This window comes from Pygoscelis adeliae, unplaced genomic scaffold, assembly GCF_000699105.1.
Source record: "Pygoscelis adeliae isolate BGI_AS28 unplaced genomic scaffold, ASM69910v1 Scaffold203, whole genome shotgun sequence".
In the NCBI taxonomy this organism is placed as follows: domain Eukaryota; kingdom Metazoa; phylum Chordata; class Aves; order Sphenisciformes; family Spheniscidae; genus Pygoscelis; species Pygoscelis adeliae.
This window is the reverse complement of record NW_008824407.1, coordinates 409,925-425,280: the sequence shown is the minus strand read 5'-3', so window position 1 is coordinate 425,280 and position 15,356 is coordinate 409,925. Positions and strand designations below refer to the sequence as shown.

At 52.3% G+C, this 15,356-nt stretch overlaps 1 protein-coding gene across 14 annotated transcripts in view; it reads left to right on the top strand.

The window, feature by feature from the left end:
* MAPT (microtubule-associated protein tau) overlaps positions 1–15,159 on the top strand; it is a 56,146-nt gene extending 40,987 nt beyond the window's left edge. For 5 of the 14 annotated variants that reach the window (XM_009320442.1, XM_009320445.1, XM_009320451.1 and 2 more), the window contains 8 exons: positions 1,192–1,324; positions 1,953–2,003; positions 2,847–3,112; positions 6,472–6,564; positions 6,712–6,804; positions 10,506–10,587; positions 11,219–11,331; positions 14,063–15,159. In XM_009320442.1, coding sequence (XP_009318717.1) covers positions 1,192–1,324; positions 1,953–2,003; positions 2,847–3,112; positions 6,472–6,564; positions 6,712–6,804; positions 10,506–10,587; positions 11,219–11,331; positions 14,063–14,278 — 1,047 coding nt within the window. In that variant the 3' untranslated portion in view covers positions 14,279–15,159. The remainder of the gene's footprint in view (positions 1–1,191; positions 1,325–1,952; positions 2,004–2,846; positions 3,113–6,471; positions 6,565–6,711; positions 6,805–10,505; positions 10,588–11,218; positions 11,332–14,062) is intronic. The other 9 variants (XM_009320447.1, XM_009320452.1, XM_009320443.1 and 6 more) reach the window with 5 other exon arrangements.
* Positions 15,160–15,356: the final 197 nt, after the last annotated feature.

The following is a 15,356-nucleotide window of genomic DNA, read 5'->3' as shown; positions in this document are numbered from 1 at the left end:
AGGTCTGGCAGTGCTTGGCTGGGCAGTCTCTCCATGTCCCATTCAGTGGAGAGGGTGGGATGTGCTTCCCCTTCACCTTCCAGTGGCCATGGCCAGACTTGGCTCCAGTTTTGGTGTTTGAAGCAACTGGATCCATCTCACCAGCACGCAGACCTCTTGCTCTGTGTAACAGCAAAACTCTCTCATTGTTGCAGGGTGTTACCTGGTCTCCCTGAGGCATTTCCAGGTCCCTTTATGTTCTGTCGTGCTCTTTGCAGCTTTATGCTGTGTTTCATGGGTGCATTGGCTGTAAACAGCAGATGTATTTGAAATGTGCCGGAGCCAGATCTGCCGGGTGCTACACAGAGAATAGGAAATGCACACACATCCGTGGCATATTCTGCCATGTAAAAAGTAGCTTGGAGTTTCCCTTTGTGGTGTTTAGTCATACAAATACACGCGTGGTGAGGGAAGGAGCAGAGATCGCAGGTCGCAGACAATGGGATATGGTTTTACTGCGATAGGGATTGCGATGGCTCTGCTCTGGTTCCCTGCTGCCTTGGGACCAGTCAGCTTGTAAATCTTCACTTGCATGTTCTTCATGAGCTTTTGTACACAGACCAGCATTAGAAAGCCATAGATTTGGGGAGGCTTTTCTGCAGGATCAGAAGACAATAAATAGCATATTGCTATTTACATGCCATTACAGATTATGTACATGTTACAGTAGTGTATTACAGGTGAGGATAAAGGAGGTGCTTCTCTGTGCTTGGAGTCTGGCACTGTACTCCTGAATGGAGCCTCTGGTCTAGTCAATGGATTTATTTATCTTCTGTACAAAATTTTAGCAGGACAGGGGAAACAAAGCGATGAAATTCAGAGAACAGACAAAGGAGTTGAACATACTTTTTAACCAGGCCTGAGTGTGCGGTGAATAATGTAGCGGAAGCTAAGAGCTCACATGGGAAAGCTGCGCAGCCGTTCTGCCAGCCCAGGAGTGACCGTGCAGCCGTTGTGGCAGGCGCCGTGATGGGAGACGGGGTGTGAACAGGCACGTCGCAAATGCCTGCATGTGGGGAAACCCGTGGGAGCTCCTGTGAGCTGTCAGGGTAGGAAGCCAGGAGGGTCTCGTGTGGCTCTGATCCACGAGGAGTGATAGCCCATCCCTGGGCAGATCCCCCCTGCATCAGCCTTTCCTCCTTGCGTCCCCAGGGCCCGGAGATGAGAGGTGGCACGAAGACGGCCACGCCGCGGTCTGCAGCTGGGCAGGCTCAGAGGAACTCGACCAATGCCACACGCATCCCAGCAAAGACTCCCACGGCCCCCAAGACACCTCCCAGCTCCGGTAGGTGATGGCGAGAGCGGCATGCAGCCACCTTCCCATAGTGTCTCTGACTCTAGAGGCTCCGCTTTGGTGGTGCTCCCAGGCTCTCCATGCCGTTATGTGGGGGTAGTGAACAGGTTTGCCCCAGTGCAGGCTGGGGACATGCACAGCGCTAAGCAAGGGCACGGCCAGCAGGTTGGGAGCTGCTCAGCCTTGTCACGGGGCTGTGGGTGCAGAGCTAGGGGCGATTCCTCTGAAGTGAACCTTTCTGGATGCTGCTTTATCTGCTCTGTCTGTATAGTTGCCAGTGTGTAGGAGAGGGCAGTTGCTTTATCCCTTTGGGATTTCTTCCAATTTGAAAGATTTAGGCAGATCCATTTTTTTAATCCATCTATTCTTTTTCTCTTGACAATATTTCACAAAGACCAGAGGCAAGAGGATCAATTCTTCGATTGCAGGAATGGAGATTAGCCCATTATTCTCAGAGAAGAAAACCCCAGAAAGCATCAGGCATTGTGAATTTCCGTTAAAACAGTGCATTTCACTGAAAGTATATATTTTTCATACTTAACCAGAGCTGCATAAAACCTTAAATCAATTAAATTTCCAGCTTTATCATGTTTAAGCATCTTTCTCATTCATTAAACAGGCAGAAAGGAGCAGAAAAAACCACCTCCTGCAGCAGCAAAGTCTGAGAAAGGTGATGTTTAAGGGTTTTCTTTTCTTCTTCCATTTCTTTTCAGACTGGGTACAGTTCTAAGCTGCTCAGTGACCAGCCTTATTTAATTACATAAAATAATTTTCTAAAAATGCTTCCAAATTTCTAATAGAAAATTGGTTTTGTTTGAGTGTCTTTTGTCTGTAATTTGTCATGCATGCTAATGTCACGCTCGGGTGGGGAGTCTTACCAGCGATCCAGACAACGAAGACCATCTTCCTTCTGAGATACTAGGAAATTGCCTTTAATCACAGTTTCACTTCAAACTGAAGTAGAAGAAAGTGCAGACATCTATCTTTCTCATTCATTAAACAGGCAGAAAGGAGCAGAAAAAACCACCTCCTGCAGCAGCAAAGTCTGAGAAAGGTGATGTTTAAGGGTTTTCTTTTCTTCTTCCATTTCTTTTCAGACTGGGTACAGTTCTAAGCTGCTCAGTGACCAGCCTTATTTAATTACATAAAATAATTTTCTAAAAATGCTTCCAAATTTCTAATAGAAAATTGGTTTTGTTTGAGTGTCTTTTGTCTGTAATTTGTCATGCATGCTAATGTCACGCTCGGGTGGGGAGTCTTACCAGCGATCCAGACAACGAAGACCATCTTCCTTCTGAGATACTAGGAAATTGCCTTTAATCACAGTTTCACTTCAAACTGAAGTACAAGAAAGTGCAGCCATCTCCCCCCTGCTGATGGTCTGCACTAGGAGTAGCGGGTGGGCCCTGGGACCAGGCAGATCAACCCCATAGAGGCAGGCAGTATGCGGGGAAGGGGTTGCATACCCAGATTGCTTATCCTGTTCTTGCTTCCCTCTGTCTGCAAACTTCAGGTGAGCAGCCAAAGTCTGGAGACAGAAGCGGTTACAGCAGTCCCGGCTCCCCCGGGACTCCAGGCAGCCGTTCCCGCACTCCCTCTCTGCCCACCCCACCAGCCAGGGAGCCCAAGAAGGTGGCAGTGGTTCGCACACCACCGAAATCTCCTGCATCTGCCAAGAGCCGCATCCAGCCGTCTGCCGCACCCATGCCTGATCTGAAAAATGTGAAGTCCAAAATTGGCTCAACTGAAAACCTGAAGCACCAGCCCGGAGGTGGCAAGGTAAATGTGGACTCTGCTTTCCAGGGGCCTGTCGGTAGGGACAGCGGGTGCTTGACGCTGCATCTGGGAGGGGAGAGCCCTCCCTGGATCAGCAGCAGCTCAACTGGGGCCAGAGGTACAGCAGCGGGCAGCTATGCTTCAGCTGATCTCCAGCCTGATTCTGATTTTGGAGTTGTTTGGGCTGATTGGGTTGGGTGCTTGTCCTGAGATTGCTTGCCTGGCTTAGTGCAATACAGCTGTCCCGCAGAGGGGACTGCAGGGAGCTTGTGATGTGGCTTTCACGGGGTGGCACGTCAACGTATGGACTGGCTGCCAGGGGAATGACATTCCCTTACGGTGTCCAGTTAGGGAGAGCAAATAGTGACCTGCAGCTCTAAAGAGTCGCAGGATCAGGGTTGTGTTTCTGAAACCTATACTGTGTGATCTGGAGCAGTCCCTTCAACGCTGCTTCCATTTCTTCATTAGCGAGCAGACAGGATGGTCGCCTCCCTGTGAGGGTTCCAGGCTTGGCACGTTTTTCAGAATGTTGTGATTTTGGATCCAACTCTGTTGGCAAGGTTTTGGATTGCGTTCTGCAATCAGGCACTGTCTTGCTACATGATGCAGTGTGGCACGGCCAGAACTGGTGGCACTATTATCCTTTCAACCACTAGTACTTTTCACTCCCAGAGAGGTTGTTTCATGAGCAGCAAAGTGAACTCCGTGCTCCAGGGGCTTGGGAACGAGGGTCTTGTGTTAAATTTTGCGAGTCCAGCAGAGGAGAGTTTGGGTGAGGGGGTGGTGTGAGCTAATTCATCCATGCAGCCCCAGGAGCAGCAGTGTGTGGTTACACGGCTCCAGCTGTGGTGTTGGCTGCTCAGCCCCCATCCGAGCCTCTCTGCACTGCTCCGTTGCACTGTGTGGATGTGTCCTGAGGCTTTTATAAAATCCTCCTTGCTGCATGGGTGGAGACATGAAAGCACCTCGCTCCTCTGACTGGTGGCTCTTACACAGATGTTAAATGACAGAACTGCACATCTGATGGCCGCTGCAGTCAGGAGTCCCCATGTGCTTGTGCTTGCCTGCCCTGGGGGGGAACACTGCCTTGCAGACCATGCTCTGCAGCTGCTAATGCAACAGAGCCATGACAAATCTTCCCCGGGTGCGGTGCATGCCATTTTGTGTGACTAGGTAACTCCATGGCTCTGAATGTTCGACTTTGGCATGGGGGGAGGCTTTGAGATGGCTTCTCTTCACAATAGCAGCGTGCTTTTCCATTTCCTTATGTGCATTTTTTGCCGTGGCTGGCGATTTACTGGACAATGCACGTTTTGCTCTGCACTACAATCCAGGGGGGCTCTGGAGCCTGGGCAGGGCTGCTCTGGCCATTGGTCATGAGCAGAGCAGCATGAGTCCTTCCAGCTGCCCACGTCCCGGGGCCTCAGCCCTCCTGTCCACTTAGCAGAAGGCATAAGTTTTTCCTGCTGCCCCCACCAAACACTGCTTTTCAGGGATTTTAGAAGGAACCCTTCCGTTTACTGTAAATTGGTTAAATTGTTTGCTTGTTCTTTTTAATCCAGCTTTTACAAGTTTTTTTTTTTCTCTGTCAGCTTCTCTCTCAGGCAACATGTTGTTTATTGTTGTCACTGAAAGAGTAAGAACAGCTGAATTTGGGACAACTCATTGTTCTTTGCAGGGGAGAATGGCTGGATGCTCTGTTGGGGATTTTGTAGGACACGAGTCTGCTCTTAGCAGAACTGTTGCAGCTGGGGCAGAAGGGGCTGATCCAACGAGTTTGATTTTAGGGTGGCCAGAAGATGAGTCTGGAGCCTGCTCTCCATGCAGATTTCAGACCCCCAGCCTAGGGAAGCAAAGGTACATGGGGCACACGCACCAGGAGTCAGCCAGGCCAGATCTCTTCCCAGTATTTCTGCATTGTCTGAGCACTTTTGTTGTTGCTGGATCACTGAGTACTGCTCTGGCAAAGCCTGGTCTAGCAGAACTGGATCCTGATTTGCAGGATTAGTTGATGTGAACTTGAAAAATGAGGCTGGAGGCACGTGAGGAGCCTTGGTGCTTCTCGTGCTAAAGAACCAAGGTATAGCAAGGCGCTCTCCTTGCAGCAGCAGGCTGGGGACATGCTGAAACGGAGGGCGAGGTTGCCTGCTCAGCCAGCTTCGTGGACGTTGTCATCCAGGGACTGCATGTGCAGTGTGATGTGACGCTGCTTTCGTGCAGGATGCTGTGTCTCTTTTCCTCTCATGAGGGTTGTGCTTCAGACAGGCTTTCTCCTGAGGGAGCACAGGCCTGTGTGCCTGCTGATTTTTACCTGCATTTACCTCTGGTTTATACTTGCATAGGTTTTAAAGCCACTCCAGTCCATGTAGGGGAAGGAGCAGGGACTATCTTCATCTTTGTCTTGCCTGGAATAGCTGTTCCTATGCGTGGAGTCACTCCAGCATAGCTGCCCTTATAAAACCCAAATAGGGAAAACAAGCCCTAAAGGGAAACAGCTTAATTAATTAGTGCAAAAATCTGTGTGTGTGTGGAGAGTGTAGACAGGCCTTGGGACTGGAGGGTGAGGTTGGCATGGTGTGTGGTTCCCCTGTGGCACCAAGCCATTTCCAGCCTGTCTCCCACCCGAGATGGTGTTAGGAATATGCAATAGAGCAGCTGCCTTTGGGGTTGGTCTGTGCTGCCCCTTTCATCTCATCTATACAGGAGTTAAGAAGACTGCAGGCATGGGTCTGCATCCCTGGCAGCATTTGTTTTTTCTCTTTGTAACTGTAGAGGGAGTTTGAGCCCTGCACAGCACAGAGCTCAGGTGTCCTCTCCCAGACAGTGCTGGACACACAACTCCTCCTCTCCAGCCTGCTGCCCCTGCCAGCCGCACCCGTTTGCCCAGTTTGCTCAAGCTGCTGAAACGTGAGGCCACGTATCTCTGTCCTAGAGAGGGGGCATGCTGCCCAGCGTGGGAGATGGGGCTGAGCAGGCATTTGTCTCCCAGCTCCATCCTTCCTTCTTCCACTGGCTCTGCGGAAGCTGAGTCTCAGACCACTGGTGCCTTCCAGCGTGTTTGCTGCCCAGCAAGTTCCCCGTTTTGTTCAGTGAAAGAAAATGGGGTGAGCTGGCTTTTTTGCTAGTGTTTCTGGGCTGGAAACCAGGGCTGCTTTGCTAGCCAGACATATCCAATCTCTAGCTATAACCTGCCCACCTCCATCTTCAGTTTCCAACCCATGAGTAGACAAATCTGTGCAGCAAGCCAGAGATTCTCCTTTGCTCTTGGCACTGGAAGGCAGGTTCCTGGTTTTAGTGATATAACTCATGGTCAAGCTGCAGATGGTCATGTTGTTTCTCACACTCTTTTCTGGCTACCAAAGGTGCAGATTATTAATAAGAAGCTGGACTTTAGCAGCGTTCAATCCAAGTGTGGCTCAAAGGATAATATCAAACACATCCCAGGAGGAGGCAGTGTGAGTACCTTCACACTTTCAATGCACTATAATAGTTCTTATTATAAGTGGCATGTTGTATACACTAAACCGCCAATGCTATCTGCAGCGACCCTGCCGTCAGATAGCTATTGGTGACGTGCAATGACTCTTTTCTGGCTACCAAAGGTGCAGATTGTTAATAAGAAGTTGGACTTTAGCAGCGTTCAATCCAGGTGTGGCTCAAAGGATAATATCAAACACATCCCGGGAGGAGGCAGTGTGAGTACCTTCACACTTTCAATGCACTGTAATAATCCTTATTATTAGTGGCATGTTGTATACGCCAATTCGCCAATGCTATCTGCAGCGACCCTGCTGTCAGATAGCCATTGGTGACGTGCTGTCATTTAACCCCATTAACCCAAAAGACATGGTTAGATGAACCCTAACAAGTCCTGTACATGCCTGACATGGACAGAACTAACTGGCCCGTCTAGAAACCATGTCTGTAACAAAACATCCCGTTAACTCGAAGGTTTTACACTACCTGGAAGGCTTAATGCCTCATTGTCTGCAGGATGGTTGGCCTCTAGCAAACAGTGACGTAGTTGCTGATGCAGTAGATGGATAGATTTATAAGCAAATGCAGTCCTCGTTGCTTAATGCACTGCGAAATTGCACATGACTCTGCACAACATGTGAAAGCGCAGGTTCCTGCCGGTTCCCATCAGGCAAGTATGATCCATTCAAATACTAAGCTTCTCCTTGCTAATGAATATGTCTGGTGTATGTCAGGCAGTGCCCATGGAGGCTGAGCCTAAAGTAATATTGAGTTAATTGATTTGAACGCCGGCATTTCCAGCCATTGCCAGCTGAATAGCCGGACTCAGCTTTCAGTTACTGTGCCAGAAACCTGGAGAAACTCCACAGCGGTTGGTGGATTTACACCAGTCTCTCTGGAGACAGAGTTTGGGTCCAGGAAAGATGACACCAGGGAAGGAGCATCACTGAGACCCCAAACAGTGCGACCCATGGTCTGTGCTTGCCTGGTCTGCAGCCACCTGAGGAAGCTATCTGGTGCCCCTCAGATGTTGCCGATGGATTTTCTTTGTGCTGTTTTTGATCTCTCTGGACGCCCTCCCTGAGAAACTGAGCATTGCAGAGGGCTTGGCACGTAAGCATTGGGACATAGCTAGGTTTGCAACCTCTGTCTTAAATTTGATGTCATTCTGCATTTATTTAATGGGCCAGAGGAGCTGCTTTGCAGAGGTCAGACCTCTGTGAAGCAGGTTCCATGCTTGTTCTGCTCTTTCTTACCCCAGGGTCCTGCACTGGCTGGACTGCCTGGTGCGTGGAGGACCACTTGTTGCGCCAGGAGTTAGTGTTCGTCATGAATCATCTGTGCTGTGGCTGGTAATCAGCTTCAGCACAGGGTGGTGAGCTCATCCTTTTCTCCGCTGAGAGCTCACACCATGGGCAAGCGTTCGCAGCTGCAGTGGCTGCAGTGGGTTAAGAATTATCTGGATTTTTGGCTGGAGGTTGTCATCCCTCCCCAGGCTCTGCCAGCAGTGAAAATCGTGTGATTGCTGCCGGCTGCATTGACACGGAAAGCAGCAGCTTAGCTCTGGGTGCGGGCTCTCGGAGCAAAGCCATGTGCTGACGTGGCCAGAGCGTGGCCGCACAGGCTGTCCTGGCGGCAGAGCTGTGCCTTGGGGCTCCTCCGATAGAGGGGCAACAAGAGACCACCGGGTTTGATGGCTGTCATGTCTTAGTCCTCCACGACGCTGTCAGCAGTGACTGCCTGCCCAGCCGTTGCTGCTTCAAGAGGAATGAAGTGTTGCTACAGTAACCTGGGGTTGGTATCTATTTTTTAAGCCAGTGGATGCTCTGACAAGGTGATGCATTAGGCAAAAGTTGATGTAAGCACTGCTGATGCTGAGAGGTGGGATCCCCAGGTCTCTGGCACTGGTTTCCCAGGCAAGCAACTCTGTGCCCTTTTTCCTTTCTTGCTAAAATGAGGAGGACCCTTCTCTGCTCCCCAGCAGGATGGTAAGGGTTAATGGAGTCCTGTCTATAAAAAAAGGGAACTGGAATGAGAGCAAAAAGTGTTTCAATCGCTGATTGCTTGCTCTGGAAATGGAGGTCTTTCAGTCTCAGGTCCCAGTGGTGCCCCAATTGCTCATAGGCCCTTCGGGGTCACAGCTGGGATTAGAAAGGCACCAGCTGTCCTTTTGGGGTCTGTTTCCTGCCTTCCGACTGAATCTAGCTCTCCTCCTGCCCAGTGCATTAAACGTGTGATCTTTCCCCAACCCTGTCTTCATGTCTGTGTCTGCGATGTGCTCCCAGACCCTAGGGTTGCTTTTCTCCCCTCTCTCTGTCTCCACTCTCTGTCAAATGTGCCTTTTGGTATGCGTGAGCATCGGAGGCAAGGCAGGCCTGCATGCACGCTGCTCTGGCTCTGTGCCGGTGGGACGGTGGCACCGAGCCTCTGTTCCCCCCACCTTTTCCTGGCTGCATGATGGAGGGAGGGGTGTTTATCAGTGGTGTGCACAACCACGGTCCAACACCTGCCTCTGGGGGTGATGGGGCTGGTGGACATGGGGCCAACATGAAGGAACTGAAGGATGCACCTTCACCCCAGGGCTTTTGAGTCAGCACAGGGCACTCAGGTGGATGGAGAGCAGTGGCTATGGTGAATCCTTAGTGCTGGCTTTCGGCCACGTTGGTCCAGAGGCTGCCTGGCTGCTTGGAGGAGTCAGCTCCTCTGCAAAGGTCCCTTTGGTGCTGGCACATCCTTCCCGAGATTTGTGAGAGCAGCACGCCTGTCGTGGTGCTTGGTGAAAACACAGACAGCAGCATACGCTCGCCTTGCAATCCAGGCTATTACTGAGAGCCAGACACTTCCCAGTGAGTAGGAACCGACCTTGAGGTGCTGGTGATCCCATTTCTCCTGCACAGCCCCGCTAACTACAGCAATAGCTGATTCAGACACAGGTGTGGGTCCAAAACCAGGGTCCAAGGTAACTTCTGGGGGTATGGGGATGTTTTCTCACCCCCTTGTCTCCTGCTGCTGATGTAGCTGGTGTGTATGTGCTGTGGTTTGCCGTCCCTGACACGCCTGATGGTCCCAGACCTCTCCAGCCGTTGGTGTTTTCCAGTGTGGTGTTTAACCGCTAACGTAACTACTAAACAGCTCCACGTTAACCGTTCCTTGTGTGTGCGTCTCGTGTAACCCGGTTGTCCGTGCGCAAGAGGCCGCCGGCCCCACGCCCAGGCATGCCACAGTGCCGTGGCCGGTCTTTGAATGGGGCCGTTTAAGTGGAATTGCTGGAGCCCATGTTCAGAGTCGTAATGGGTAAAACAAATAAAAACCAGAGCATAATATCATGAAATAATGTTATGGTTCAATATATTATAATTGCCATTTTAATTTATATTATGTGAACTCCTGCCAGATATTTAGACTTTGCTTTGCTTTTTTTTTTAACCCTTATTTCCATTACAGCATTTTTCAGAAATGCATATTTTGGTCATTCTTTTTAAAGTTCTGTGCACATTGATCATTTCTGTTCTTTCAGTTTTTGTGGACATAAGCTTTATGTTTTACACCAGAAAAGGTATTTATTTTTTACGTTTTCTCTCTGGTATATCTTCTCCTTTTGGATGATGTGTATGCAAATCTTAATTAATTACCACTCCACTTTCTCTCTCACTTAAGCACTTTAAAATTGCCTCTACTTCCCCCCTCTGTGGAGAGGTGATCTTGTGCATGCTGACACGTTAAGAGAGGCTACTGCACACGGGCATTAATGATCTCCCTTTTCTGATGACAGTTTCTTTTGTATTATTAATCTTACTGGGGTTTAAGCTGTCCTTTCCCTTGAATCCAGATCAGGTGCCGGTGTGTGTTGTGCCTCCCCCTCCCCTGGTTGCCCGTGGTGGCAATGAGCTCATCGCCTTTTCCTTTCTCATACGGACAGGTTCAAATCGTTTACAAGCCAGTCGACCTGAGCCACGTGACATCCAAATGTGGTTCCCTGGGCAACATCCATCACAAACCAGGTACCCTTTGACTCCGCAGCATCCAGCAGCACTGGGTGCTGGTCCTTGGGAGCTCACAGGCTGCGTCGTGGTGTGCAGCCGGCGACGGGGAGAGGGTTGGGGTAGTGCAGGGAGCGAGGGGAGGCACGTGGGATAGTGACTGGAGCATCAGAGTGAGCCCTGGGGTGCTGGATGCTGTTACCAGCTCTGTCACTGCAAGACCCTCTCCAGTCTGCCTGACGATTGGGTCGTAGGGGAGGGATCTGGTCTGGTCCATGGACACCCTTGTCTGTGCCAACACATCGCTGTGAATGGGAAGTATTTAGGAATAAATAGGGGGAACTGCTGGTGTTTAGGGAGAGTAAGGTTAGCTCCCTTCCCTTGGCTCTGTTTTAACATTGGGATGTCTGTCGGCTCTGCAGCATCCTTTGGAAAGTCTCTTTACCCTGGTTCCCACTTGCCCTGGCTCCTGGGTTTCCCAAATCACCATGGGGTCCCTCTTGCTGCTGCTTTCCTGGTCCTCACCCTCTGCTCAGCCTCAGCAGTGCTTTGGTTGAGCCACCTCGGAGCGGCAGCTCAGACCTGAGTACGTTATCTCCAGCCTACCCTGGCTGGCACAGGAGCCTACCCTGCTCGTGCTCTTCTCTTCCAGGCGGTGGCCAGGTGGAGGTGAAATCTGAGAAACTGGACTTCAAAGATAAGGTGCAATCGAAAATCGGGTCCTTAGATAACATCAGCCACGTCCCTGGAGGAGGAAATAAAAAGGTAAAGGGGCACTGGGTCCAGAGCAAGCACGGTGTTCTGCTGCCAGTGTCTGTGTGCCCTGTGAGCAGGCACTCAAGCAGAGGGTGGTTGAAGTCTGGACCCGGAGAAGGTCCTGCTCACCCAGCTCATCTTCAGCCCACATGGCCTCTCCTCTCTGCTTACCAGGCAGCACTTCTTCCCCAGTGCTTGAAACGATTTGCTGCCCATGTTCTAGCGTGGGGTGATCTGTGCACACTTGTCCTTCAGAGGACAAAAAGCGCCCTGCCCAGGGACGGGCCGCTCAGCCACTGCCCACACAGCCAGCTCGTCTTCCTGCCAGCGGCTTGCTGCAGGCGGGCAGAGCCGAGGGCTCCCGGGCTGCCTTGGCCAACCTGGAGGACATTTGGTGGAGCACAGCTGCGGCACAGCCGCGAGGATGGCAGTCTGTCCTCCTCCTGGCCCATGGCCACCTGAATGAGTGTGAATGTAAGTGATATCCTCTCCTGTGGTTTCCTGCTCTTTCTGCTGTTCTCTGAAGTTTGTGAAGAAACATGGTTGTGTCTCAAACCTTTCACATTAATGGGTGCCACCGTCAGCAACCGCTTTGGCACTCTGCGTTACCAATTACTCCCAGCGGTGCGGCCCAAAGCTGGCAGCTCAGCGTGCTGCATAGGCGTTGGTTCCCCAGTGGAAGTGGAGCATTAAAGGCATAGCTTCATTTAGAAAAGGTGACTTTGCAGTAGGCCGTCACTTCAGAAGAAAGGTGATCTCTTCTTACTTCAAGTCTCAGTCTCTCAGCTGAGACCGACCAAGGACTCTGCGTAGGGAGCAGTGCGTGTTTGGGGGGATTTAAATTGAAACACAGAAGCCAATTAGGTCAGGTGAAATACTGAACTTGGGGTGAGCCGGTCCTGCCGGAGGCTTTGATGGTTACTTTACAGTAAGTCTTAGCTAAGAAGAACCTTGCTTCAAGGACAGCCAAGTCCCTTGCAGGCAGGGGAGCAGGGAGATCAGGTAAGCACAGAGTTGAGACTCCACAGCCTGGTGACACGCACGGTTGAATTTCTCCAGGGAAAAGTGTTTTTTGTCTTGCTTGTTTTTCAAACACTTTTTTCTCAATGGGAGGGGAAGGTTCTGTTTCGGCTCCTGTATTTTGGCACTTTGTTCTCGGCCACGTTTGCTCTGTGCACCTCCCAGCTCTTCATCTCCCAGCGGTGCGCCGGCCTCTGACTGAGGGATCGCTTGACTTCCTTACCCTTCTCTCGCTGCTGCTACGCATCAGACTGCCCTGTGCTTCACTGAGCCCATTTTCATCGTTTTTATAATTACAGTGATGATTCTTTCATATCCTGGCACATTCACTGGGCCATAGTTTGAAGAACTTGCCTTTTGGAGGGGGAATTTATTTGCAAGGGTGTGACCCAGCCAGTGGCATCACCTGCCTCAGCCTTCCTGCGTGGCAGTTGCCCATACCCTCCCTAAATCCACACCTGGAGGAGGTTGTCGGTGTAACTTGAGTTCAGATGCTGCTGCAGATTGCTTCCCTTGTCCAGCCCATTCCCATTCTCACCTTAGCACCAGGGACCATCCTCAGGCAGCGCTGCTCTGAGGTGGGACACTCCATTCGCAGGGAGGGGACAGAGGACGCAGTTGAGCCCCATCAGCCCTCCACGTAGAGCGGCTGTGGGTGGCTCCGCTGCCCCTTCCCCAGCCTTTCCCATGTCCCCAGTCCCCTCCGCGCTCTGCAACGCAGAAGATCCAGATTTGGACACATAGTCCACAGCTCTCCAGGCTGAACGCTGGTTTATGTGCCACCCTTGTACTGGGGAGCCGGGGTGCTCTGTGCTCTGCCGAAGTACCTGTGCCGGCAGCATCTGCTCTCCTTTGCTGCACATGGAAAGCTTTCCTCCCCGTCTCCAAAGGCAGCCGCCGTTCTTCCTATGAGCCAGTGAATGGCCCTGTTTTTCAGATCTTTTTCTCCCCAATTTTTTATTTCTTTTCTTTATTTTTTGTCTTCTTCCTTCTGGTTGACATTTATTGGGTCTTGTTTTTTGTTGCTGATGCGTTTTTTGCACCCCACCGCCCTGGGCGGATTTCTTCACCTGTAGAGAGAGAAAGGCAAGGAAGACAAGACCCGTCCCCAGGCTGCTCGGACCCCGAGCCCAGACCCCGCTGGGCTCCAGGCCCTGGTGCTGGAGCCGCCCACCCCCCCGGAGAGCCAGCTCCCAGCCTTGCACTCGGCTGGGGAGGGCACCAGTAAGTAGCAAAACTGATCCACTTCACCTCCCCTCCCCGGCCCTCGCGCTTGCCGGGAGAAGAGGGGGTTGGCTTGTGGGAGCAGCGTTTTGTGCCCAGCTGGGCCGTGGGTTAAGGGGCAGCCTTCTGTGCCGTATGGGGATCCCACCCCCTCCGTAAATCTCTGCCGGGGGAGCGGGAGCAGCCCAGGTTGTGCTGTCCGAGTCCTGTGCCTGGGACCCGCCGTCACACCGGGCCTGGGCGCTGGGGAAGGATTTGGCAGCATCCCGAGATGCTCCAGTCCTGCCGTCCCCTCCAGTTGTGCCCATTCCCTGTGTGGGCTACTGGAAGGGACGTGCCTGAGGACTGGGGGCACTGGGGGCATCAGGCCAATGAGCTGAGCTTTCCTCCCAGCTGCACAGCGGCAGTGACCGAGCCGACAGCTTGCAGGTAAAAACAGCCTTTCCGGACGGTGTCCCGCATCCTCCCCGCTCACCGCCCTCTCCTCTCGTTGCAGATTGAGACTCATAAGCTGACTTTCCGCGAGAACGCCAAAGCCAAGACCGACCACGGCGCCGAAATCGTCTACAAGTCCCCCACCATCTCCGGAGATGCCTCCCCGCGCCGCCTTAGCAACGTCTCCTCCACCGGCAGCATCAATATGGTGGACTCCCCCCAGCTCGCCACGCTAGCCGACGAAGTGTCTGCTTCGCTGGCCAAGCAGGGCTTGTGATCGGGGCGCAGCGGGCGAAGATGAGAGAAGACAAGGAAAAAAAAAAAAAAGAAAAGAAACAAAAATAATAATCTGGCCTTCTTCCTCTGTTCCTTTTACAGCTGCTTCCCCATCCCCTAACTGGTTAATGATTTAACCTGCTTTTACTGTTCATTCAGCTCTAGCTCCAGGACTTCAAAATCAGTGACACTATGAGGTACAAAAACCTCCTCTCCCCCTGCTCCTCGGAGCGCACAGCCCGTGCCCGTCCCCCGCTCCCTCCCCTCGTCCCCCCGCGAGGTCCCTCACTGTCCCGGCCCTGCCCTGGGGCCACCTGCCCTGGCAGGGATGCCCACCGCCCCGGGAAAGTGGGGAAGGGGATAGAGGGGCAGCCGCAGCACGACGCTGACCCGAGCACCCCGCACCGCAGCACGGGGCAGCGGGAGGTCCTCAAGGGAAGGGGATGTGACCTTCCCACGCTCGTTACCCTAACGATGCCGGGGCTGGCACTGGCCATGCAGGCGGCACAGGCAGTGGGTGCTGCAGGCAGGGACTGCAGGGAGGTGCCCTCCCTTTCTGTATTAAATTTGCCTGCTGATTTGGAAGAAACCTTTTGTTTTTACCTCCGAAAGCCGAGATGTGTATGAAGATAGCTGCCAGGTACCCCCTAAACCCGCTCTCAGCTCCGGCAGCTGGAGTACTGGCGACGGTGACGCCGAGGTATCCCGTTGCGGAAGGGGCCCTGGACGGCCGTTCCCCTCTCCGTGGCTGTGCTGGAACTGCTGAGTGGATGAGTAGAGGCTTTTCCCCATTCCTTTGGCAGCCCCCTCGTGTCGTAGAGTAGATTTGTCTGTATATGCTTGGACCGTGCCAGGGTGATTGTTTTCATAAACGAGCATGTGTTTAAAAAAAAAAAAATAAATGCTGTAAGTAGTTTTGAGCTGCCCCGCGCCGGCTCCGCCGCAGCCCAGCGAGGAGGGCCCGAGGGGGAGCTTTGCCGAGGTCCGGGTTGTGCCCAGACCCGGTGCCGATGGGGCAGCCCGGCACCGCATGTCTGCCGGGTGCGTGGGTGGGCGCAGAGCTGCTGCCCTGCTCCCTG